The sequence below is a fragment of the Lithobates pipiens genome, unplaced genomic scaffold (genome assembly GCF_037356315.1).
Source record: "Lithobates pipiens isolate NorthernLeopardFrog02 unplaced genomic scaffold, aLitPip1_a1.2 Scaffold_16, whole genome shotgun sequence".
Taxonomy (NCBI): Eukaryota; Metazoa; Chordata; class Amphibia; order Anura; family Ranidae; genus Lithobates; species Lithobates pipiens.
In genome coordinates, this window is record NW_027507748.1 from 481,562,117 (window position 1) to 481,588,592 (window position 26,476).

The following is a 26,476-nucleotide window of genomic DNA, read 5'->3' on the forward strand; positions in this document are numbered from 1 at the left end:
GTGGTTGTGCTGGGCTGATAGAGGGAAAGTGCACAAGGAGGGCAGATTCAGAAGATAAAGGGGATAGAAACTATGATACATCTTGAGTGGTAGCCAGATGCTGAGAGTGCAGGATGATTATTGTGCCAATGTAGACAAAATCTTTTAATGTTTGTTTTTGTACATATATTTCTCTTTTACATTTTACTAACTTGTTAAAAAAAAAAAAAAACATTTCTGATATTCAAGGGCCAGATGGTAGGAAAGGGAACATTTGCAGAACTGCTGCAGTCTGGGGTCGATTTTGCATCCCTCCTGAAAAGTGGGGAAGAAGAACTTCCTGAAGGGCAGCTGGTAAAGTCCTCCAGAATCCGGACTTTTTCCCAGTCTTCAGTGTGGTCACAAGAATCCTCTATACAGTCACAGAAAGAGGGGGCCGCAGACTCTTTGCCGGTAAGTTCAGGAAGCTTAATGTATAGGAAAAATATGGTCATCAAATTGTACTTTTTGTCCTTGCGCAATCATAGTAGTGTGATGGGAGACGATACACAGCCAATCCATTAGTTTTAAAGTGATACAACCCTTGTGCCTAAACAATTTAAAGCATTATTAAACCCAAAAGTTGTAAGGGCGGGGGGGGGGGGGGGGGGCATCAGGGGGAGAGGAGGTAGGAGCTGGAACATGTTACATGTTCCACCCTAAATACGGGTGAAACATGTAACTTGTTCCAAAAGTGAAGTTAGCCTTTAAGTTTCTAAATTATTGTCTCAGAGGTTGCCTGCCGCTTGCATATGTAATTTACTGCAACAAGTACTATTATTATTCAAAATTATATATATATATATATATATATATATATATATATATATATATATATATATATATATATATATATAAAATGTGTGTGTGTGTGTGTGTGTGTGTGTGTGTATATTTATATGCATGTGTGTATATATATATATATATATATATATATATATATATATATAATATATATATATATATATATATAATATATATATATACACACACACAGTATGTTCTAAAATAGGAAACATGATTAGAAGGTTTGGCCATAGCAATGGGTCACACTCTTGAATTGAATTGGGGAGTAGCTGCCAGTTTTCATAAATTAGCCCTTTTGGGGTATTGAAATGTATGGTTATGGGTTTACTGACATGTTTCTGTGGTGCTTGTGTCCTTTGTAACAGACTGAACCAGTGCTGACTGCAGTTCCAGAGGAGAGCCGATCCGAGGGAACTGTTGGCTTCAAGGTCTACAAGAAATACTTCCTGTCTGGGTCCAGTTATCTGATGATTTTTATTTTTTTACTTCTAAATATCCTAGCACAGGTATGTGTGTCAGGATTAAATGCAGCTTCCATGTTTTTCATGTGAAAAGTTTGTTTTGCTATTCTACACAGTTTTGCCACCTTCTCTGCTAAATTCTGCTCTTCTGCAACTTTTTATCTTTATAGCTATGCTCTTACTGTCCCTTTCTTGCTTGAGGCTATTTTTTGCACAATAGTGCTCTTTCCTTTTCTTTGCTATGCTCTCTCTGCGCAATACTGCCTTTTCCTCATTCCATTTACCTCCAATGATGGCAGTGCATAATACTGCCCTTTCCTGTTCATGGCTATGTTTTGCACAATAGTACCTCTTCTTCTTCACAGCTATGCTTTCTGTGTACAATACTGACTTTTCCCCTTCACAGCTATGCTCTCTGCACAAGACTGCCCTTTCCTCTTCATCTCTTCATAGCTCTACTCTGCACAGCTCTCCTCCACTTTCCTCTTCTTGGCAGTGTTTTACACAGTACTGCCCTTTCCTCTCGCTGTCTCTCCCTGCACAATAATGCATTCACCTCTCTCTTGGTACAGTCAAACTCTTTCCTTTTCCTTCTCTGTACAGTTATGTTCTGTACACCATTACTCCTTTTACCACTGACCTGCTATTGTGCAAGTGGGCTCAATTCACAAAAGCGGATCGCATGCGGTAGTTAAGTGTTTTCCCAAATTCCGGATGCGATTCTGAAAAAATACTGCATAAAGCAAAAATGCTTGGCAAATACCACATAAAGCAGGCGTTAAAGTAAATTCACAAAAAGGAAAAAATAAATAAATACATGTGGTAAATAAGTAGTGGTCCATGCATGCGATATTTAAGGAACCAGCAGCTGCTGGCAGATTACAGACGGACCCCATGAACACAGAAGTTCTCATCTTTACTAGTTTACCTAATGAGTAGCTGAACTAGTGAAGAAAAGTTTATCATTAACTCCATCAGCTATTTTGTAATGCACTGTACACATGGTCGGACAGTCCGACAAAATCCGTCTGATTTTTTATTTTTTTTTCCTGACGGATTTTGGCCTAAACTTGTCTTGCATACACATGGTTGCACAAAGTTGTTGGAAAATCCGATCCTTCATAACGAGGTGACGTACAACACATACGACAGGACTATAAAGAGGCCAGTAGCCAATAGCTTTCGTCTCGTAATTTATTCTGAGCACGCTTGGCACTTTGTGCATTGGAATTGTCTACACGCAATCGGAATTTAAATGATCGGATTTTGTTGTCGAAAAATTTTAGATCCAGATCACAAACTTTGTGTGTCGAAAACTCAGACAGAAAAAGTCAGATGGAGCCCACACATGATCGGAATTTCCAACAACACAATCCGATTGCACATTTTCTGACTGAAAGTCCGACCGTGTGTATAGGGCATTAGAATGGGTGTCTAGACTGTTTGAGTTGTGCGTGCTCTCAAAAATGAGTCTATAGTATCACTATTGTGAATGGAGCCCATTGTTGCTAAGCAGTATCTTACCACAGATGCGGTAAGATACTGCACAGCTTTAAAAAAAAAAAATCTGACCTTCACTAAAAAATGCTACTAAAATACGCATGCGCTGTTTTAGGAAGTCATGCGCTATTTTAGTAGTGATAGCCTGATGTAATTTACTGCCGACGGTAGCCGCTTCCTTAACAAACACTGTAAATAGCTGGCTGTTAAGGAGCAGGTGGCCATCAGCAGGTTGTTAAGGAGTGGATGGCCACCACGAATTTAATAAATGAGTCATTTGCTGTCAGTGGGGTTCCCAGCTAACAGCTGAATGTAAAAAATAAAAAAGAATAGGCAATGAAAAATTAAGAAAAAAAAATCCATACCAGGCCCTTTGGGTATTATAGTGCAGTACAAGAATTGTGAAAATCCAATGGTATTTAGTGTGTAACAAAAACTTTTCTTTACTCAACTTGAAAACTATGTCCACTGTCACTTGTTAAAGTATTTAAAGTATTCTTTATTTATGAAAAATGTATAGATTTGAATTCCAACTTAATTTTTTGTGCTCATACAGGTGGCCTATGTTTTGCAAGACTGGTGGCTTTCTTACTGGTAAGATTTCTAAAAACTACATAAACACTTTGATTAAAGAATTTAACCACTTCCGGACTGCCTGCGGTCGTTATATGCCAGTAATTTGATGTTAAATACCAGGGTTGTGGCAGCAGATAGCTGCCATAACCCCGGTATTTTCTTAAAAACAGCGGGCGGTCCGCTTTCGGATAAAAGTGGTCTTTGCAGCGGATTCGCCGCAAGCTCACTCTTATCGGTGGCGAGAGAGATGCCCACCCCCCTACCGCCGCCTCCCAGTCATCTCTGCTGCTTACTGGAGCCATTGTTCTCCCCTCAGAGACAGGAAGTTGAGTGAGGGAATGATGGCCCCCACGTGACTCCATACCGTTGGATGACGGAAGCAACATCGAACGTCACTTCCGCCCAACGGCCTTCTTTTTTTTTAAATGTATTGCTTTTAACCAGTTGCCGACCGCCGCACGCCGATGTACGTCGGTACAATGGCACGGGCAGGCATAAGGACATACATGTACGTCCCTTGCCTCCCGCGGGTCGGGGGCCCGATCGGGCCCCCGCCCGGTGCCTGCGGCGGTCGGTATTCGTGCGGGAGCGATCCCGGACGAGGGGACGGCCATTCATTCATGGCCACCCCCTCGCGATCGCTCCCGACGAATAGAAATCCCCGGTGACATCACTTCCTCTCCTGTAATGTAAACACAGGAGAGGAAGTGATGTATTCTCTCCTCCGTGTCGGTATTTTTCGTTCCGACACGGAGGAGAGCGGATCAGTAAGTTGCACCAACACATCCCACACACAGTAGAACATGCCAGGCACACTCACACCCCCCCTTTACCCCCGATCACCCCCCCAATTACCCCTGCCCCCCAGTCACAGTGACACCAATGTCATTTTTTTTTTTTTTTTTTTTTTTTTTTGCATTGGTGTCATTTGTGACTGTAATAACTGTTAGGGCAGTTAGAGTTAGCCCCCTTTAGTTCTAATGTACCCCCCTAACCCCCCCAATAAAGGTTTAACCCCGTGATCACCCCCCGTCGCCAGTGTCACTAAGGCTGGGTTCACATTGCAGCGGTTTATGAGAACGAATGTGATTCGCACCGCACTGCAGTGCAAATCACATCCGATCTCTGTGCGATTCGAGTTCAGCCATTCGCCGCACCCGCCACACCCGCCGCACCCGCCGCAAATTCGCACGGGACCCTTTTTTTGGCCCGCAGCAGAATCGGATCGCATGGGTGTTCACACCATGCGATCCGAGTTTGCAGATCGCACTGCGATATGCGAACTGATCTGGGGGTGTCAGTAACATTTCACTGACACTCCCAGCAGTTCGCATAGGGCAGTGTGAACTGCCGCCGGGAGGCATGCGATGCGGGAACCCGCCGCGCATTCGCGGCGTTTCCGCATTGCTCCAGTGTGAACCCAGCCTAATAAGCGATCATTTTTCTGATCGCCGTATTAGTGTCACAGGTGACGCTAGTTAGGCAGGTAGGTATTTAGGTTCGCCGCAGCTTTTTATAGCGCCAGGGACCCCCATATACTACCGCATAAAGCCCCCTGATTGCCCCCTAGTTAACCCTTTCACCAGTGATCACCATATAACTGTTACAGGTGACGCTGGTTGGTTAGTTATTTTTTTATAGTTTCAGGGCACCCGCCATTTATTACCTAATAAAGGTTTAACCCCCTGATCACCCGGCGGGTGTCATTTGTGACTAATAACTGTTAGGGCAGTTAGGGTTAGCCCCCTTTAGTTCTAAGGTACCCCCCTAACCCCCCCAATAAAGGTTTAACCCCGTGATCACCCCCCGTCGCCAGTGTCACTAAGGCTGGGTTCACATTGCAGCGGTTTATGAGAACGGATGTGATTCGCACCGCACTGCAGTGCAAATCACATCCGATCTCTGTGCGATTCGAGTTCAGCCATTCGCCGCACCCGCCGCACCCGCCGCAAATTCGCACGGGACCCTTTTTTTGGCCCGCAGCAGAATCGGATCGCATGGGTGTTCACACCATGCGATCCGAGTTTGCAGATCGCACTGCGATATGCGAACTGATCTGGGGGTGTCAGTAACATTTCACTGACACTCCCAGCAGTTCGCATAGGGCAGTGTGAACTGCCGCCGGGAGGCATGCGATGCGGGAACCCGCCGCGCATTCGTGGCGTTCCCGCATCGCTCCAGTGTGAACCCAGCCTAATAAGCGATCGTTTTTCTGATCGCTGTATTAGTGTCACAGGTGACGCTAGTTAGGCAGGTAGGTATTTAGGTTCGCTGCAGCTTTTTATAGCGCCAGGGACCCCCATATACTACCGCATAAAGCCCCCTAATTGCCCCCTAGTTAACCCTTTCACCAGTGATCACCATATAACTGTTACAGGTGACGCTGGTTGGTTAGTTATTTTTTTATAGTTTCAGGGCACCCGCCATTTATTACCTAGTCTCACTAGTGTACCCCTAAATTTAGGGGTGTCTACTTTCCAAAATGGGGTCATTTGGGGGGGGTTTGTGCCATCTTGGCATTTTATGGCCTTCAAAACTGTAACGCCCTTAGAAAGCCTGAAGGCGGTGCTTGGTTTTCGGGGCCCCGTACGCGGCTAGGCTCCCAAAAAGTCCCACATATGTGGTATCCCCATACTCAGGAGAAGCAGCAGAATTTATTTTGGGGTGTCATTTCACATATGCCCATGGCATGCGTGAGCAATATATCATTTAGTGACAACTTTGTGAAAAAAAAAAAAAAAAAAAAAAAGTTTGTAATTTTCCCGCAACTTGTGGCAAAATATAAAATATTCCATGGACTCAACATGCCTCTCAGCAAATAGCTTGGGGTGTCTACTTTCTAAAATGGGGTCATTTGTGGGGGTTTTGTGCCATCTTGGCATTTTATGGCCTTCAAAACTGTAATAGGTAGTGAGGAGTGAAATCAAAAAATTACGCCCTTAGAAAGCCTGAAGGCGGTGCTTGGTTTTCGGGGCCCCGTACGCGGCTAGGCTCCCAAAAAGTCCCACATATGTGGTATCCCCGTACTCAGGAGAAGCAGCAGAATTTATTTTGGGGTGTCATTTCACATATGCCCATGGCATGCATGAGCAATATATCATTTAGTGACAACTTTGTTAAAAAAAAAAAAAAAGTTTGTAATTTTCCCGCAACTTGTGGCAAAATATAAAATATTCCATGAACTCAACATGCCTCTCAGCAAATAGCTTGGGGTGTCTACTTTCTAAAATGGGGTCATTTGTGGGGGTTTTGTGCCATCTTGGCATTTTATGGCCTTCAAAACTGTAATAGGTAGTGAGAAGTGAACTCAAAAATTTACGCCCTTAGAAAGCCTGAAGGCGGTGCTTGGTTTTCGGGGCCCCGTACGCGGCTAGGCTCCCAAAAAGTCCCACATATGTGGTATCCCCATACTCAGGAGAAGCAGCAGAATTTATTTTGGGGTGTCATTTCACATACGCCCATAGCATGTGTGAGCAATATATCATTTAGTAACAACTTTGTGTAAAAAAAAAAAAAAAATTTTTTTTTTGTCATTATTCAATCGCTTGAGGCAAAAAAATAAAATATTCAATGGGCTCAACATGCCTCTTATCAATTTCCTTAGGGGGTCTACTTTCCAAAATGGGGTCATTTGGGGGGGTTTTGTACTGCCCTGCCATTTTAGCACCTCAAGAAATGAGATAGGCAGTCGTAAACTAAAAGCTGCGTAAATTCCAGAAAACGTACCTTAGTTTGTAGATGTGACAACTTTTGCGCAAACCAATAAATATACAATTATTGACTTTTTTTTTACCAAAGACATGTGGCTGAATACATTTTGGCCTAAATGTATGACTAAAATTGAGTTTATTGGATTTTTCTAATAACAAAAAGTAGAAAATATCATTTTTTTTCAAAATTTGCGGTCTTTTTACGTTTATATCGCAAAAAATAAAAATCGCAGAGGCAATCAAATACCATCAAAAGAAAGCTCTATTTGTGGGAAGAAAAGGACGCAAATTTTGTTTGGGTACAACATTGCATGACCGCGCAATTACCAGTTAAAGCAGCGCAGTGCCAAAGTGTAAAAAGACCTCTGGTCATTTACCAGCAAAATGGTCCGGTCTGAAAGTGGTTAAGTAAACAGTGTTTAAACCACACAAGTGATGTATCACCGCGATTGTTAGAGAGAGCAATAATTCGAGCAAAATACCTCCTCTGTAACTCAAAACTGGTAACCTGTAGAAATTTTTAAACATCGCCTATGGAGATTTTTAAGGGTCAAAGTTTGTCGCCATTCCACGAGCAGGCACAATTTTTTTTTTTTTTATATTGTATTTTTTATTAAATTTAAATTTAAAGAAAAGGAATACAAACAGAAAACAGAAAATAGATGCCGAACAGAGAGGGTGGGGGGGGGGAGACCCAGGGAGCATGCAGCACAAACAAAAACAATATTTCACATAAAAGGAATTGCTGATCTCTGGATCTAGTGTCAGTGGGGTCCCCAGGGGCCCAAACTGAGAAACCAGGATGCCCTAGGGAGAACCCACCTAGGAGGGGGGGAGAGTGGGGAGAAAGGGAGGGAGCACCATGGAGTCGCAAAAAAGAACACGCTGACAAAACTAAAGAGACATAATATTTAGCACCTATGCTTAAAAGTTTGCTGCACTACTGGAGGGATAGTGAAACGGTACCTCGGTTAAGCTTTCGATTGATCCCACAAGTCCCAAGTCTTGGAAAATTGAGGAAGTGTATCATGAACTGTCGCAGTCATGTGTTCCATCTTGCAAATTTGTTCCAATGTTTGTAGAACCTGTGTAAGGTTGGGTGTGGATGGGGGACAACCATTTCAGAGGTATCACCCTCTTTGCTGCCAAGAGAAAAAAGGTGGCTAACTTTTGGGCATGTCTGGCTAAACCAGGGAATGGCAAGCCCAAAAGATATTGGATTGGGTCCAGAGGGAGATTAGTTTCAAAGAGCTCTTGTAGATGGGTCTGGATGGAGGACCAAAAAGGCTGAATCATGGGACATACCCAGAAAATGTGGAAATGGGAACCGACGTCATCTCAGCACCTCCAGCACACCTGGGAAGCTTTGGAATCGTATCTATGTAAATTCTCCGGGGTCCTATACCAAAAGAGTAGTATCTTATAGGTCGTCTCTCTCTGCTCCACACATCTTGAAGACCTGGAAGTGGCCTCCCAAATGTTCTGCCACCGAGGGAGTTGGATAGGTCGCTTAATAATCTGGGACCATTTCTGCATGTAGGAGTGAAATGGATTGGTGAGTGGAGAAGTTTCATGCAGGTATCTATAGATATCTGAAATAAGATGGGCTTGATATGGGCCTTGAGAACATAATAGTTCAAATGAGGTAGGCTTATCTAAGGTCAGAGTAAGGGATTTAGAGGAAAAATGTTTGAATTGGAGAGTAAAATAAATGCTTAGGGATCTGATATTTCATTAAAAGGTAAAAGTGTGTGGGTAAGTGGGCGTACAAGATTTCTGAGCTGGAAAATTCCTGCTCGTGTCCATGGGAGCATTCGAGTATAAGAAAGGCTGTCCGGGAGATCAGGATTGAATAATACATTTAATAGGGGTGGGCATGTAGAAGAGAGGGAGAATTGGCGCGAGCACTTCTTCCATATGTTAAGCGTGAATAACATCGGATGCAAGCAAAGACTTCAGAGTTGAATCATAGAGGTCTCTAAATTTGTCCAAATCATAGAGCAGGGATGGACTGGTCTGGTGATACTCATTTCAATCTCCGACCAAATGCTGGATGCCATTCGAGAAGACCAAGTGATGAGTTGCTTGAGGTGGGAGGCAAAGAAATATTTAATAATGTCTGGGGCCCCCAATCCACCCCTAGACCTCGGGGCCAATACCACGAGCTAGCTATTCGGTGGGCCTTATAGTGCCAGATAAAGTTAAGGAAAGATCTCTGAGTGGCTTCGAGCTGTGACATAGGGACAGGAATCGGCAAAGTCTCAAATAGATAAAGGAGTCTCGGTAGAATAGACATCTTCAGGACATTGATGCGACCCAAGAAAGAAATGGGATAAGTGTCCCATTGTCGCAGGAGTCGATCAATGTCGTGGAAGAGTGGGGGGAAGTTGGCCTGATAGAGTGTTGAGTATGAAGGGGTGAGATGTATCCCTAAGTATTTAAGAGCGTTTGAGCACCAGGGATAGGAATAGTTTTGCTGTAGGATGACAAGATCCGAAGGTGGGATGAGTACTGGTAGGGCCTCTGTTTTGCTTGTGTTGATTTTATACCCTGAAAGAAAGCTAAATTCTTTAAGCAAAGCATGTAAACTTGGGAGAGAGGTATGAGGTCTGGTCAGAGTCAAAAGGATATCGTCTGCGAACAATGATAGTTTGTACTCATTACGACATAGGGAGACCCCTCGAATGTCAGGGTGGACACGGATGGCTGCGGCTAAGGGTTCAAGACAAAGGATAAAAAGTAAAGGGGATAACGGGCATCCCTGTCTGGTACCGCTACTCAGAGAAAAGGCTGGGGATAGATAGGACAATTGGACTTGGGAGGAGGGTTGTGAATATAGAGCACGCAGCGCTGCCACAAAGGGGCCACTGAAACCATAATTGGAAAGTGTGGCAAACATAAAGGGCCAACTGAGCCTATCAAAGGCTTTCTGTGCATCAAGGCTCAATATTAGAGCGGGACGATTTGTTCTGTTCAATAAATCTATCGTCTCGTGTTGTCACCAGCATGTCTGGCAGTTACAAAGCCTACTTGGTATTTGTGCACGAGTCTAGGTATGAATTGTGAGAGTCGATTCACTACAATTTTCGTGAATATCTTAAGTAAATCTTAAGTAAAGCAATTGGCCTATAGTTGTCAGGGAGGGAGGGGTCTTTACCAGGTTTCGGAATTATGGAGATATATGCATGAAGGAACTGAGGGTGGGGGATAGTAACTTGAAGTATGGAAGTAAAAAGAGAAAGTAAATGTGGGCTCTCCTGTGCAAAATTGTAGTTGGTGTCCGTTTTGTAAACCGCTATATAATTTGCGATAAAATTCTCCAAAGACTTTGGACATGGTGAGAGGGCAATAGGTAGGAGTGCCGTCAGTTTGTCTGAGAAAATCTGGGGATGAGAGAAAGGGGCGAGGTTTTAGCTTGTTCACTAGCATTTTGTGGGGTTTATTAGAATATTCATAGAATTTCTGTTTGGACCACAGAAGGGATTTATCAATCTTTTTCATATCCAGCGACTTGAGTTGATTTCGGAGGAAAGTGACAGCCCGGAGCCCAGCCACCGTGGGGGAAGACAGCAAAAGGCTCTCTGCTTTATGGAGTTTGGACAGGATAGAGGAGCGTTGAAATGCTGCATCTTTTTTTCAGACGAGAACCAGTAGCAATGCAATGTCCCCGGAAGACTGCTTTATGGGCTTCCCATAGGGTGGAGCGCCCCGAGACCATATTCTCATTAAGCTGGAAGTATTCAGGGTCAGAGGCCATTGTGGATATCGGGAAGTGTTTACTAGCGAATTTAAGGGATCCCCCTTGACGGAAGTGAGTCTCCTGAACCAAAATGACATCAGCCCCGGAAGCTTTAAACTCTTTCAAAGCCAACCATCTCTTTTGAATAGAGTTTAAACCTTTCACATTACAAGTCAAAAACTTTAACGCCATAACCTCTCAACCTGGTGAATAAGCATAAGATACGCTTCAATACATACATTAAATGAGAGATTCCATGGTGTAGAGGTCATATAATAAGTAAAGGAGAACATGACAACAGTTAGTATAACAGTAGCATTGTAACTGAAAAATAATATAGAATATGTAGCAGCCGCAGGTCAGAAGAAAAAGACCTGGGGAAAACAGAAGACCAAAATAAAAATGAAAAATGGAAACAAAAACAGAGAAGGAAAAATAAGAGAAAAAAGAAAAACTGAGCTTTATTCAAAAAGTAGCCTGGGAGGCCGAGCGCCTCCAGGAAACCCAGGTCTAAGCCTGGGACTGGAAAGGGGAGCATAAGGGCCACCAAAAATGGAGGGGGGGGGTCCTCCTTCGTCTTCCGATGCATCAAGTCCTGGACCACAAACTGAAAACTGTGAAAAAAAAAACATTTCTTTCTTGGACCAGGGTGCCATAAAAACAACTGGCAATACACCCCATGGGCAAGGAGGCGAACAAGCCCACTCGGAAAGAGATGGGCTAGACAGGGACATCAAAGAACCATATAAAATTGGTAATCAAGGCTGCAGCCAAGTGTATATATCTTCAGGTCGGGAATCTGGAAGAAGGGCGCCTCTGAGGTGTGAAGTTGGATTTAGATGACTTTTGCCACGCCGGGGTCCAGATGCGGCTTGGAGCTGTTGGTGGTTTAGGAGTAGCAGGTAGTGGCACAGGATCTTCATCAGGGAGAGGCGGCAGGCCTAAGTTACATAGGAAGTTGTCACTTTCATGGAGGTCACATAGAGAGTACTGTACACCTTCACGAGATGCAGAGAGGCGAAATGGGAAACCCCAGCGGTACATGACCTTGTGGGTCTGAAGATGAAGTGTCAGGGGATGTAGATTTCTTTGCCTGGCCAGGGTGATAGGCGAGAGATCACTAAAGATCTGGATTTTGGATCCTTTAAAATCTAGCCTACATTGGTTGCGGGTGGCGATAGTGAGTGCTTCTTTACTGTCGTACTAGTGAAATCTGACAACCATATCCCTCGGGTTGGCTCCATTTGGGGGTTTAGGGGCAAGGGATCTGTGTGCCATGTCCAGGCGCCAGTCTATGTCAGGGATGTTGGGGGCCACCACATTAAACAAGCTTAAAAGATAGGAACGGAGGTCTCTGTCTTCCACTGCTTCAGGAATACCTCTGATTCGCAAGTTCTGTCTGCGTTCCCTATTTTCAAGGTCCTCCTGCTGTGTTTGGAGCTGTGTGATTGAGTGTTTCATGGTAGCATTGTCTTCCTCAAGGACTTGAACATATTGTACAAGCTCATCAAATTTAGATTCTAGGTTATCCGTGCGTTCTCCCAATTGGCCTATTTCTCCCCTGTCACGTACCTTACAGCGGAGTCAGACTGCTGGGGGTGGCCTCTTGCATGGTTCCGGTCTCAACACCCTTGGAAGTGGGGACAGGGAGTGTTGAGGCAGCGAAAGGGTGCAGGTGCCTGCGGATTTGAAGATGAAGGCTCAAAGACACTGGATCCTCACGGAGGAAGAGGCATAGACTGGTCACCGGAGGTATTCAGCGGAAGCCGAGCAGGTATGAGGAAAACACTGGATGTCAGGAACAAGCAAGGTTGGCAACTGGCTGGCAATGAGGTACAGGAAGGAAAGGCAGGTACATAGTCAAGGACGAGCAGGGGTCTGATAACGTGCTGGCAGTGAGGTACAAAATCAGGAAGCAAGCCGAAGTAGGAAGTCCAAGCCGAGGTCAGTAATAATCCAGGAAGTAGTAAGCAGGAATGATCCAAAAGAATAGTCGAGCAAGACGGGTAATCAGGAACAAGGTCACAGGTACAAACAACGATCAGGTATCTCGGGGACACGCTGAAGACAATCCAGCACAGGTATCAGGTCAGGATCCTGTTTATATATGGTGAGATGTGCCAGGATTGGTGGACGTGGTCGTGCGCGCGTGAGTACGCACATACGTTCGGTTGGCACGTCCTCGTGTTCGTATTGGCAGGATCGTGCGTCCGTTCGTTCCGGAACACGTTCGCTTCTGACGGGGACACTGCGCATGGCCCTTGGAATGAAAATAAACCGCTGCTACACTGGGACAGACATTCACACAGTGAGTTCCCTGACATCCCCTTAGTACTTTGGCAAGTTTACCCACCTCTTGGGCGATTTTATATGTAATGGCCTGGAATAATGATTGCAGTTTGGCATCAAGTATGTCAGCCGTCAATGGGGGAGGTGGGGGAGGTGACCCTTGTACATGTGTATGAACAGTATCAAAGAGAGTACCTGTCACAGGCTCCGGGCATTCTGGAGGGTCCGTCGTTACATTCTGGCTACTCAAGGTTGCGGATGAGGGCCTATGCATGTAGCAGTCCATGGTGGAGGGGGCTCAATGCTGAAGTGTTGCAGCGTAGGTCTGTTTTTGGTCTCCAATCTTGCCCATGGGGTGCGTACCAGTTTCAGGAGTCTGAGGAGGTAACTCCCGGGGCTAGCAGAGCTTCAAATCAATCGGCGGGAGTACAGAGAAGGCAGCGGGGGACGAAGCACTGGACTTACTCGTCTGTCATCTCCAGAAGCCGCACATGCTCCCAATTTAGGGAAAAATAAAATAAAAATAAAATTATCTGTCCATCACTGGGGGGAGACATGGACCAGCCGGCCAAAGTGCTCTGACCTCCAGGGGGTGGCTTGCCAGTGGTAGGAGAGCACCGGGTGTACCAAGATGGCCGCTGTGCACCGGGCTGATAATCCTCTTACAAGTTGCTGTGGGGGAGTACCAGTCAGTAATTCAGGCAGCCACTAGTAAGTGTATGGCCGCGTACACACGCGCGGACTGTTCGCCCAACTCTGTCCGTCAAACAGTTTCGGCAAACAGTCCGCTCAAAATTAGCATGGACGGACATGGCCACACACGACGAACGAACAGTTTGCTGAAACCGTGCGCGATGACGTGAACGGCACGTACGACGGGACGAAAAATACGACGTCCTATACACTGCATTATAACTTTCGGCGTGTAAATCCTTTCTGAGCATGCGCGGAACTTAGTTTGAGGAACAAGCCTACACACGAGCGGACTGTTCGCTGAAACAAGGTTTCAGCAGACAGTTTTTCAGAAATTCCGTAAAACCTTGTTCGTCAAACTGTCCGCTGAAACTGTCCGCTGAAAGCCCACACACGAGCGGACTGTCCGCCCAAACACTGTTCAGCGGACAAAGTTGGGCGAACAGTCCGCCCGTGTGTACGCGGCCTATGGGTTCAGGAGGCTATGTTGAGGAAAAGTAGTGTCCAGACTGGTTTGGGGAGCTAGGATCTAATATTTTTACTGCTCTGGGTGGAGTATAATGGCCGCCATATCCCAGGCCTTAGCTGATGCTCTTCCTGCAGGCCTTTGAGGGAAAGGGTCTGTGGATGATACGGGCGGCGGGTGGTAAGGGAATAGGTTCCGGAGGCTTTGGGAAGCCTAGGCTGGCCTGGAGGAAGGGTCAGATTTGAGTGTAGAGTCTGTGGCTGGGTGTAGTAAAATGGCCGCCGCTTTCGAGGCTAGTCCAAAGCCGCGGCCTGTCCTCCGGGTGGCCGCGGACACCGGTAAACGCAGCGATTTCGGCCCCCAGTGATGTGCCGATTGCCTTTTTGTATCCGAGGTGCAGTGGGGATGGAACGATCACTCACCTTGTATGTCCCGGCCGTCGGGAGCTCAGGATACCGGAGCGGCGGGGGCCTCGGCAATGCGGAGCTGACTGCAGGCCTGGTGGTACTATAAAAAGTGTTGGGGTTGCAGCGCAAGGTGCCTAGGGGTAATCTGAAGGGTTCCTGAGGTTCACCTGGGCACAACGAGCGGTGGATGGCGAAGGATAGTGGCTGGATGTGTGGAGCTCTGCACCGAGCCATCCTCCCTGTTTATCATCCGGACATGGGCACAATTTTTAAGCATGACATGTTGGGTATCAATTTACTCTGTGTAAAATTTATCTTTCACAATATATAAAAAAAAAAAATAGGCTAACTTTATGACATGGCATGTTATAGATAGGCAACTCCTATCCTCATATTGATTAGTGGTTCCAAATTAATATCTACTGCAGTAGGGAACAGACACAAAAGATACACTTTCCAAATAACTGTCCTGCTTTATTAGGACGCAATTGAAGGTTTTTATACACATGATTACATAGGTGTCTCATTAATATTACAATTGTAGGTTTATGGTAACAAGGGGCGTAACATAGGCAGACTAATCAGGACTCGAAAGAATGAAAACATGTAATGAAAACATTATTAGTGCCGTGGGCACAGTGAGGGCAGTGTGCAATACATACAAAATAGAATACAATTCTCTACAGAACTTACAAATTTCCTTTACACTTTACTCTGTTCTTATTTTTTTTATTCAAAAAAGTGTATTTTTTCCCAAAAAATTGCGTTCACATAAAGTATTACAACAACCACCATTTTATTCTCTATGGTGTTTTAAAAAATATATAGGGTTTGGGGGTTTCTAGCAAAAAAAAAATATATATATATATATATATATATATATATATATATATATATATATATATATATATATATATATATATATATATATATATATATATATATATATATATATATATATATAATTCTTTTAACTTGTAAACACCAAGTTTCTTTATTTAGTCTTTAAATGGGTGTTCCTGTATTAAAAAAAATACTCTCTCCTTTTTGTCCTATTCCCCTCTTATATACACGGTGTCACCAACACAGGAAATAGTAAAGCAGAGAGAACAGCAAAGTGCAACATTGCTAAACAGGAAGCAGCTTTTGCATTACTAATAAGAAAAATTGCAGTAAGCATTTAATTATTGACCACGTAATAAAACATGTAATTTTAAAACATCCCCTAGCTGCTTATATTGAAACAAGAAAAAGAGGATTCCCACTGTGTAAGCATTGGCAGTGTGGGGGTCCCATCCCTTTGTATAGCTCAAAAAGGAACCCCCTAAGTGGGACTTTGACAGACCACCAACACATGCAAGGAAACTATAAAATGTAATATTTATTGATACAAAAATGATAAAAACAGGGACAGACGACTAGCATCTGAACAATAACAATATGCAATACAAAACAAAAACCAATAAACCAGGGGTTTTGGGATATCCAATCCCTATAAAAGCATAAGTGTTATAGGGTTTATGGTTTTCTGTTTTGTATTGTATTGCATGTTGTTATTGTTCAGATGCTAGTCGTCTGTCCCTGTTTTTTATAATTTTTGTATCAAATAATATTACATTTTATAGTTTCCTTGCATGTGTTGGTGGTCTGTCAAAGTCCCACTTAGGGGTTCCTTTTTGATATATATTGAAACAAGGCCCTAAGGCCTTATTCACCCTACTGATTACGTCCGTGTGCCATGCAGGGCCTGTTCTGCAGGCACAGGAATGCACAGGTGTTGCATGCATTGTTGCCAAGGCTGTCCCATGGATGTCTATTGAGACATGTGGCTGCATGGATGCTGCTGTGTCCAAAAGTGATATCCGTGTGGGTTCTAGTGTGTTTCCCTGAACTCACCCTGGATGCGCGCATGCACCTGCACGGATGTAACATTAGGACACAGCAGCTGTGTCCATGCAGCCACGTGGAAGTAATCGGCTGTGTGAACAAGCCCTAGATGTTACTCTGGCCAGCCTATGGACATATAATTATTTACTTTTTTTTTTTTAACAAGCAATTAATTTGATTTTAAACAATCCCTCATTGCCCTCTGTAGCTACATGTACTTTGGTGCAATTCATTCTCAGAATACACAACACAATTGCTCAGATCCTTTTTGCACGCTATATGGGATTCAACCATGTGATTAAACAGGGACAGTGACAACTCCCATTTGGTCACTATGTACAACATACAGTAGATAAAATCTGATGCTAGTACACTGACAAGCTTATTTCAAACTCCAAAGCTCTTTATGCTTGTATGACAACAAAAGCAACATTTTGGGGCCACACAGGGCCTTTTCTTCAGACATGCAGTACTCCTAGCATTGATATAGTGTAGCTTTCCAGTCTTCTAATCTCTAATGTAAATACAGAGGAAGTGAATTTGTGCCAAAGTGAGCTTCAACCTGGTAGACTTCAGTGCTTTTGTTGCAAAATGTTAAGTATTGCTCCACAGTGTCCGCAGCCACAGAGGTCAGGGAAGACCTGTTTTAAAGCTCAGTTACTGCTTGTTAAGAATATGTCATTATTTAAATATTTAAAACCTGGTCACATGTTCATTTTACAGAGATAGTGAATATTCATTTAACCACTTCGCGCCCGCTCTATAGCCAAAAGACGGCTACAGAGAGGATGCTAATTGGTGGGAGGCCATCCCTGGACGTCCTACTGTTTACTTCCCTAATGCGCACCGCCGCGGGCAAGCATCGGGGAAGTTCTGTGTTGGCCGTGTCCCTCGGACACAACCAATCACAGATCGTGCTAAATGGCCAATCACAGGAGCCATTTAGCACTCGATCGGCTAGTCCAATGAGAGGGGATCTCATATGTAAACATATGAGATCATCTCTCATCGCCGGCTCCCCTCCTCACACAGACAGCGTGAGGAGGGAGAGCTTCCATGCTGCAGCGTCAGTGTCAGTGGGACCTATCAGTGCCACCTATCAGTGCCATGTGTCTCCAGTGCCACCTGTCGGTGCCATGAGTGCCATGTGTCCCCAGTGCCACCTTTCAGTGTCACCTGTCCCCAGTGCCACCTGTCCCCAGTGCCACCTGTCAGTGTCACGTGTCATCAGTGCCACATATTGGTGCCATCTGTCATCAGTGTCAGGTGTCATCAGTGTCAGGTATTGGTGCCATCTGTCATCAGTGCCACGTATTGGTGCCATCTGCCATCAGTGCCACGTATTGGTGCCATCTGCCATCAGTGCCACGTATTGGTGCCATCTGCCATCAGTTCCACGTAGTGGTGCCATCTGCCATCAGTGCCACGTAGTGGTGCCATCTGTCATCAGTGCCACACATTAGTTCCATCAGTGCCAACGTATCAGTGCCACGTGTCCTGGTGCTCCAGGGCCTTCAAAAGTGTAATAGGTAGTCAACAAGTTAGATGTGTAATTTATACTCCTAGAACATGTGACGGCGCTCCCTGCATGTTGGGTCTCTCTAAGTGGCCAGGCTGTGAAAAAGTCCCACGCATGTGGTATCGTAATACTCAGGAGGAGTAGCAGAATTTATTTTGGGGCATCATTTGTGGTATACACGTGCCATGTGAGAGAAATAACCTATTACAATGCCAATTTTGTGGGGAAAAAAATAAAAAATCTTCATTTTGCAAAGAATTGTGGGAAAAAATGACAACACCAAAAACCTCACTATGACTCTTACTAAATACCTTGGAATGTCTACTTTCCAAAAAGGGGTCATTTGGGGGGTATTTGTACTTTCCTGACTTGTTCGGGTCACAAGAAATGAGATAGGCCACCAGTACATCAGATGTGATCAATTTTGTATGATTCGCACCACAGCTTGTAGACTCTATAACTTTCACAAAGACCAAATAATATCCACTAATTTGGGTTATTTTTACCAAAGATATGTAGCAGTATACTGTAAATTGTGGCCAAAATGTATGAAGAAAAAATAATAAATTTGCATAATTTTATCACAGGAACAAAGAAAAATGCGTTTTTTTTTTCACAATTTTCGGTCTTTTTTCATTTATAGCGCAAAAAAAATAAAAAACCCCAGAGGTGATCAAATACCACCAAAAGAAAGCTCTATTTGTGGGAAAAAAAGGACAAAAAATTTATTTGGGTACAGTGTTACATGACTGAGTAATTGTCATTCAAAGTGTGAGAGCACCGAAAGCTGAAAATTGGTCTGGGCAGGAGGGGTGTTTAAGTGCCCAGTAGGCAAGTGGTTAAAAAGTAGTTCTGGCCAGGTACATGCATTTGGTGCAGTTTTAAGGGAGGCTCAAAGTAATGCTGACAGCACTGTAGCCTCCTTATGTGCTAAATACTATTGATGGTGGCATGTTTCCAATGAGAATTCTGATGAGATGATTCTGTCTTTATGCGTTAGGGCATCAGAACAAGAGAAGCTGAATGTCACCGATATCACAGATGGAACCAACGTAACCCAAACAGAGAAGTTGGATAACGGATTTTATTTAGGAGTCTATGCAGGTAATGTACCATATGTTTTTATGGTATTTTTTTTGAATATGGTAGTGAATGATTCTTACTTTTATGCATGCAATAATATAACATTATTAAAATAAACTGGAATTGTACTTCAAATTGGTATATATTAGTGGTGAAATGAAAATTCCAGTGCCGAAACTGAAACTGAAATTTCAGGATGCACTTGGCTGAAACCCGAAATGGACAGTTTTTTTTTTTTTGTTCTTTTTTTTAAATGTTTTTTAAATTGAGTTAATGTGGCTGGCTCTTTTGCATTAAATTTAAAAATGAATTTTCCATTGAAGTGAATAGAGGGCGTTTTTGCAGTGATGTCAATGGGATGCGATTTTGCATTGAAGCTAGTGGACTGTGATTTTGCATTGTAGTCAACAAGGGTTATTTTTGAAGTCCGCGGGACTGGATTTTTGCATTGAAGTCCGTGGGACGCAGCATGCCATTAGTGCATCCAGACAGTATTCACAGCGCTTCACTTTTTACACATTTTGTCCCGTTACAGCCTTATTCCAAAACGATTTCAAACTTCTACAAACAAAACCCCATAATGATAACATGAAAGAAAATTGTTTGAAATCTTTGCAAATTTATAAAAAAAAATAAAAAATCACAAGCACATATGTATTCACAGCCTTTGCTCAATACTTTGTTGAAGCACCTTTTGTCACCAATTACAGCTTGGCACAACTATTTTTGGGAAGTCTCTCACATTCTTCTATGCAGGATCTCTCAAGCTCCATCAGGTTCGATGGAGAGCATTGGTGAACAGCTATTTTCAGATCTATCCAGATATGTTCAATTGGGTTCAAGTCTGGGCTCTGCCTGGCCACTCAAGGACATTCGCTGAGTTGTCCCATAGCCACTCCTTTGTTATCTTTGCTGTGTGGTTAGGGTCGTTTGTCCTGTTGGAAGAATAACCTTCGCCCCAGTCTAAAGTTTATAGCACTCTGGAGCAGGTTTTGATCAAGGAAGTCTCTTTACATTGCTGCATTCATCTTCCCCTTGATCTTAACTAGTCTCCCAGTTCCTGCTGCTGAAAAACACCCCTGCAACATGATGCTGCCACCACCACACTTTACTGTAGGGATTGTATTGGTCGTTTCCTCCAGACATGACACTTGCCATTTAGGCCAAAGAGTTCAATGTTTGTTTCATCAGACCAGAGAATTGTGTTTCTCATTGTCCTTTAGGTGTACCCTTTCGGCAAACTCCAGGCAGGCTGTCATGTGCCTTTTACTAAGGAGTGGTTTCCGTCTGGCCACTCTACCATACAGGCTTAATTGGTGGAGTGCTGCAGAGATGGTTGTTCTTCTGGAAGTTTATTTTCTCTCCACAGAGAAATGCTAGAGCTCTGTCAGAGTGACCATCAGATTCTTGGTCACCTCCCTGAATAAGGCCCATCTCCCCCAATCACTTGGTTTGGCAAGGAGGCCTGCTCTAGGAAGAGTCCTGATGGTTCCAAACTTTTTCCATTTATGGATGATGGAGGCCACTGTGCACGTTGGGACCTTCACTGCGGCAGAATTTTTTCTGTACCTTTCCCCAGATCTTTGCCTCAATACAATTCTGTCTCAGAGGTCTACAGACAATCCTTGGACTTCATGCCTTGGTTTGTGCTCTGACAAGCACTGTTAACTGTGGGACCTTATATAGACAGGTGTGTGCCTTTCCAAATCATGGGTGAGTTTACTGCATTTACCACAGGTGGACTCCAAGTTTTAGACACATCTTAATGGATAATCAGTGGAAACAGGATGCACCTGAGCTCAATTTTGAGTGTCATGGCAAAGGCTTTGAATACTTATGTACATGTGATTTTTTTTTTTCCATTTTTAACCACCTCGCGCCCGCCCTATAGCCGAATGACGGCCGTAGAGCAGGCACTTTCGTCTGGGTGGCCGTCCCTGGACGTCCTAATGTTTACTTCTGCAATGCGCGCCGCCGCGGGCGCGCATCGCGGAAGTTCTGTGTTCGCAGTGTCCCCCGGGGACAGGCAAACACAGATCGCTGTAAACGGCCAATCACAGCGGCTGTTTACAGCGTGATCGGCGTGTCCAATGGGAGATGATCTCATGTAAACATATGAGATCATCTCTCAGCGCCGCTCTCCCTCCTCACACAGACAGCGTGTGAGAGGGGAGAGATGAACTGCTGCAGCGGCAGCCGTTCTGCTTTGACTCGTTAAAAAAAAAAAAAAAAAAAAGTAAAAATAAATTGCTATCCACTCCAGTGCTATCCACTCCAGTGCTATCCACTCCAGTGCCACCTGCCCCCAGTGCCATTTGTCCCTATTGCCATCTGTCATCAGTGCCACGTATAAGTGCCATCTCTCATAGTGCCACCTGTCATCAGTGCCACGTATTAGTGCCATCTGTCATCAGTGCCACGTATTAGTGCCATTTGTCATCAGTGCCACCTGTCAGTGTCACGTGCCATCTGTTGTCAGTGTCGCGTGTCATCAATGCCACTTATCGGTGCCATCTGTCATCAGTGCCATGTATCAGTGCCATCTGTCATCGGTGGCACGTATCAGTGCCATCTGTCATCGGTGGCACGTATCAGTGCCATCTGTCATCGGTGGCACGTATTAGTGCCATCTGTCATCGGTGGCACGTATTAGTGCCACGTGTCTTCAGTGCCACGTATTAGTGCCACGTATAAGTGCCACGTGTCATCAGTGCCACATATTAGTGCCATCTGTCATCAGTGCCACATATTAGTGCCATCTGTCATCAGTGCCACGTATAAGTGTCATCATTGCCACGTATCAGTGCCATCTGTCATCAGTGTCACGTGTCATTGTCCTGGTGCTTCAAAAGTGTAATAAATAGTCAACAAGTTAGATGTGTAATTTATGTTCCTAGAACACATGATGGCGCTACCTGCATGTTGGGCCTCTCTATGTGGCCAGGCTGTGAAAAAGTCCCACACATGTGGTATTGTAATACTCAGGAGGAGTAGCAGAATTTTTTGGGGGGTGTTATTTGTGGTATACACGTGCCATGTGAGAGAAATAACCTATTACAATGACAATTTTGTTTAAAACAAAAAAAATGAAAAAATCTTAATTTTGCAAAGAATTGTGGGAAAAAAATGACAACATCAAAAAGCTCACTATGCCTCTTACTAAATACCTTGGAATGTCTACTTTCCAAAAAGGGGTCATTTGGGGGGTATTTGTACTTTCCTGACTTGTTCGGGTCACAAGAAGCGAGATAGGCCACCAGTACATCAGATGTGATCAATTTTGTGCGATTCGCACCACAGCTTGTAGACTCTCTAACTTTCACAAAGACCAAATAATATCCACTAATTTGGGCTATTTTTACCAAAGATATGTAGAAGTATAAATTGTGGACAAAAATTATGAAGAAAAATTAATAATTTGCATAATTCTGTCACAGAAACAAAGAAATATGCGTTTTTTTTCAAAATTTTCAGTCTTTTTTCATTTATAGCGCAAAAAATAAAAAACGCAGAGGTGATCAAATACCACCAAAAGAAAGCTCTATTTGTGGGAAAAAAAAGGACAAAAAATTCATTTGGGTACAGTGTTGCATGACTGAGTAATTGTCATTCAAAGTGTGAGAGCACCGAAAGCTGAAAATTGGTCTGGGCAGGAAGGGTGTTTAAGTGCCCAGTAAGCAAGTGGTTAATAAATTTGCAAAGATTTCAAACAAGGTTCTTTCACATTTGCATTATGGGGTATTGTTTGTAGAATTTTGAGGAGAATAATGGATTTAATCCATTTTGGAATAATTCGATAGTGGTACATCCCCAGTATGTGTGTGTGTGTGTGTGTGTGTGTATGTGTGTGTGTATATATATATATATATATATGTATATATATGTGTAAATATATATGTATAAATATATATTTTCCCCACTGTGTATATAATTTGATCCCCTGCAGATTTTGTATGCCCGCTTACAAAGTAATTAAGAGTATATAATTCTAATCATTGGTGTAAGCAGGACTTTTTTTTCTCAGAGAATAGGTACAGGAACTCCCCCCTTTTGAGTCACTTCTAGTCTCTGCCCCCTACCCACCTCCCAGTATCACCCCTTTTAGAGAATACAGAACCAATCAATATTTTGTGATAAGAAATTGGTATGGAATATGTTAACAAGAAAAGCAGTAAAGTAGATATCTTGCAGCCAGCAGCGATAGGCCCTTCCCAGCAACAATAGATTCCCCCAGCAACAATGGACCCCAACAACAATAGATCCTGGCAGCAACAATAATTTCCCAGCAGCCAGCCCAGCATCAATAGGCTCTCCAGCAGCCAGAAACAGTAGACCCCCTCCCTCATCAGTAGATCCCTACCAGCCACAATTGCCCCCCCCCCCCCCCCCCGCAACATACACTCAACCAGCAACAATATGTTCCTCATCAGCAACAACAGAGCTCCCTAGCAACAATAGACTGCCCCAGAAAGAGATACCCGCCAGCAACAGTAGATCTCCCAGCAGTCAGCAACAATTGACCCCCCTGCAACATAAACCCTCTCCCCTCAGCAGCAATAGATCCCCCACCAGCAAAAATAGACTATCCCAGCAATAATAGGCCGATATGCAAAAATTCTTCTTCAGGAACAATAGATCCCCCAGCAGCCAGCATTAATAGACCCTTCAGCACACCCCAGCACCCCTTGCCATTACATACATTCAGTGCTGAAGGTGCCAGGTATGCGTTCCCTCATATTGCCACTGAAAAAAGCCCTGGGTGTAAGGTGTTTTAGAATTTATAAATGATGGAGGCAGACTATCAACCAAAAATCCAGAAAAAAACACATCACACAAATGTTATAAATTGAGTTGCAGTTCGGTGAGTAAAGTAAGGATTTGATCCCCAACCAAAACATGACTCGGTTCTTGGTGGAGAAACCATAGATGGCAAGCACAGAGACAAGTTGTTTCAGGAGGGATTTTGGTCCACTCTTCTTTACAGATCTTCTCTAAATCCTTAAAGTGAATGTAAACCCTCACATATACCCAGTGAAGTGAACAGCCTCAGATGATACACAAAGATGAAACAAATCTGCCTACATAAGTTTCACTTGTATATCTGCTGTCTTCATCTTTATTTACTGTTTAGAAAGTGCACATAATGTTAGATTTTCTCTTCCTGTTCAACACTGCAGTGAAGCCTGTGCATACAGCCAAGACAGCTGATTGGAGGAAAATCACACACACCTCCGCTTCTCATAGGTAGAGACTTTCAGCTCTGTTCGTTGAATCATTTCGGGCTCTGCTAATCTATTTATAGCGTCCTCCGCAACACAAAACTCTGGCTGCTTTTATCATATGTGACGGAGAACAGTTGTGAACACGCCTGAGCTCATCCTTACTTGTCAGGAGTCATCAGGTTTATAACAGAAGTTACGGAGCAGGAGACAGGTATGGGACATAGTGCTTTGAAGAGATATGTCACGTTAATGCCAAAGAGCAAAATTTTGGTCTCATCGGACCACAGCACTTTCTCCCATTCCTTCTCTGAATAATTTAGATGTTCATTGGCAAACTTCAGATGGGCCTGTATATGTGTCTTCTTGGGGTGGGACCTTGCGGGCACTGCAAAATTTAAATCTATGGCGGTGTATTGTGTTACCAATGGTTTGTTTGGTGGCTGTGGTCCCCACTGCCTTGAGATCATTCACAAGATCCTCCCATGTAGTTCTGGGCTGATCCCTAACTTTTCTCATGATCATCCTTGCCCCATGAGATGAAATCTTGCATGGAGCTCAGACTGAGGGTGATTAATGGTTAATTTGTATTTCTTCCATTTGCGAATAATCACTCCAACAGTTGTTTCCTTCTCACCAAGCTTCTTTTTGGTGGTCTTGTAGCCCATTCCAGCCTGGTGCAAGTCTACAAACTTGTCCCTGACATTGTTTAACAGCTCTTTGGTCTTTCCCATGATGGTAAAGTTTGAATTGAAAGAGATCATGTGGACAGATGTGTTTTATACACATAACGAGTTGTCGTTAGGAGCACTTTCTTCAACTGATAGAACTAATCTGTGTACCACATGAGCACATACTGTAGTCAGTCTGGGAGACAGAATTATTGTTTGGTAGGGGGTCAAATACTTAGTTTACTCACTGAACTGCAGCTCAATTTATAACCTTTGTATGTTTGTCTTTTTGTTTTTGTTTTCTGGATTTTTGGTTGATATTCTGTCTCTATCATGTAAAATACACCTATGATAAAAATTATAGACCCTTCATTTTTTTGTAAGTGAGCAAACTTACAAAATCTGCAGGGGGATCAAATAATTGTCCCTGCTGTAATATATATATATATATATATATATATATATATATATATATATATATATATATATATATATATACACAGTATGTATACACACAGCCATCGCCAAAAATATTGGCACCCCTGAATTTCGGTCAGATAATGCACCATTTCACCCATTGCAGTTACAAATGTTTGTTCTCATATTTATTTCTTTTATTTGTATTGGTATGACACAAAAATGTGGAGAAACAAAAAACCAAATCTGGCACATTCTACGCAAAATTCCAAAAATGGACTGGACAAAATTATTTCCACCTTCTCAAAATTGTAGGATGACAATATAGAAATCACACCAACAACCAGTTAAAATGGGGAAAAAAAATGTACTCTCACATTCTGTTGTGTGTCTTTGTGCCACACGGAGCATGGAGAAGAGAAAGAGCAACAAAGAACTGTCTGAGGATTTGAGAACAAAAATTGTGGAAAAACATGGACAATCTCAAGGTAAAAACACAAATCTTTACAACCCCTTTAACCACTTCCCGACCGCCGCACGACGATGTACGTCGACAGAATGGCACGGGCAGGCATAAGGGCTTACATGTACGTCCTTGCCTGCCCGCGGGTCGGGGGCCCGATCGGGCCCCCGCCCGGTGCCTGCGGCGGTCGGTATTCGTTCGGGAGCGATCCCGGACGAGGGGACGGCCATTCATTCATGGCCACCCCCTCGCGATCGCTCCCGACGAATGAAAATGCTCCGTGACATCACTTCCTCTCCTGTAATGTAAAGACAGGAGAGGAAGTGATGTATTCTCTCCTCCGTGTCGGTATTTTTCGTTCCGACACCGAGGAGAGAGGATCGGTGAGTTGCACCAACACGACACTACACAGTAGAACATGCCAGGCACACTCACACCCCCCCGATCACCCCCCCAATCACCCCCCCAATTACCCCTGCCCCCCCAGTCACAGTGACACCAATGTCATTTTTTTTTTTTTTTTTGCATTGGTGTCATTTGTGACTGTAATA

The 26,476-nt window shown here is 43.7% G+C and overlaps 1 protein-coding gene across 4 annotated transcripts in view; it reads left to right on the top strand.

Moving 5' to 3' along the window:
* The window catches only part of ABCC4 (ATP binding cassette subfamily C member 4 (PEL blood group)), a 508,465-nt gene that overhangs the window by 213,551 nt on the left and 268,438 nt on the right, over positions 1-26,476 (top strand). For all 4 annotated transcript variants that reach the window (XM_077483041.1, XM_077483039.1, XM_077483040.1 and 1 more), the window contains exons 15-18: positions 229-432; positions 1,191-1,331; positions 3,343-3,380; positions 19,073-19,176. In XM_077483041.1, coding sequence (XP_077339167.1) covers positions 229-432; positions 1,191-1,331; positions 3,343-3,380; positions 19,073-19,176 — 487 coding nt within the window. The remainder of the gene's footprint in view (positions 1-228; positions 433-1,190; positions 1,332-3,342; positions 3,381-19,072; positions 19,177-26,476) is intronic.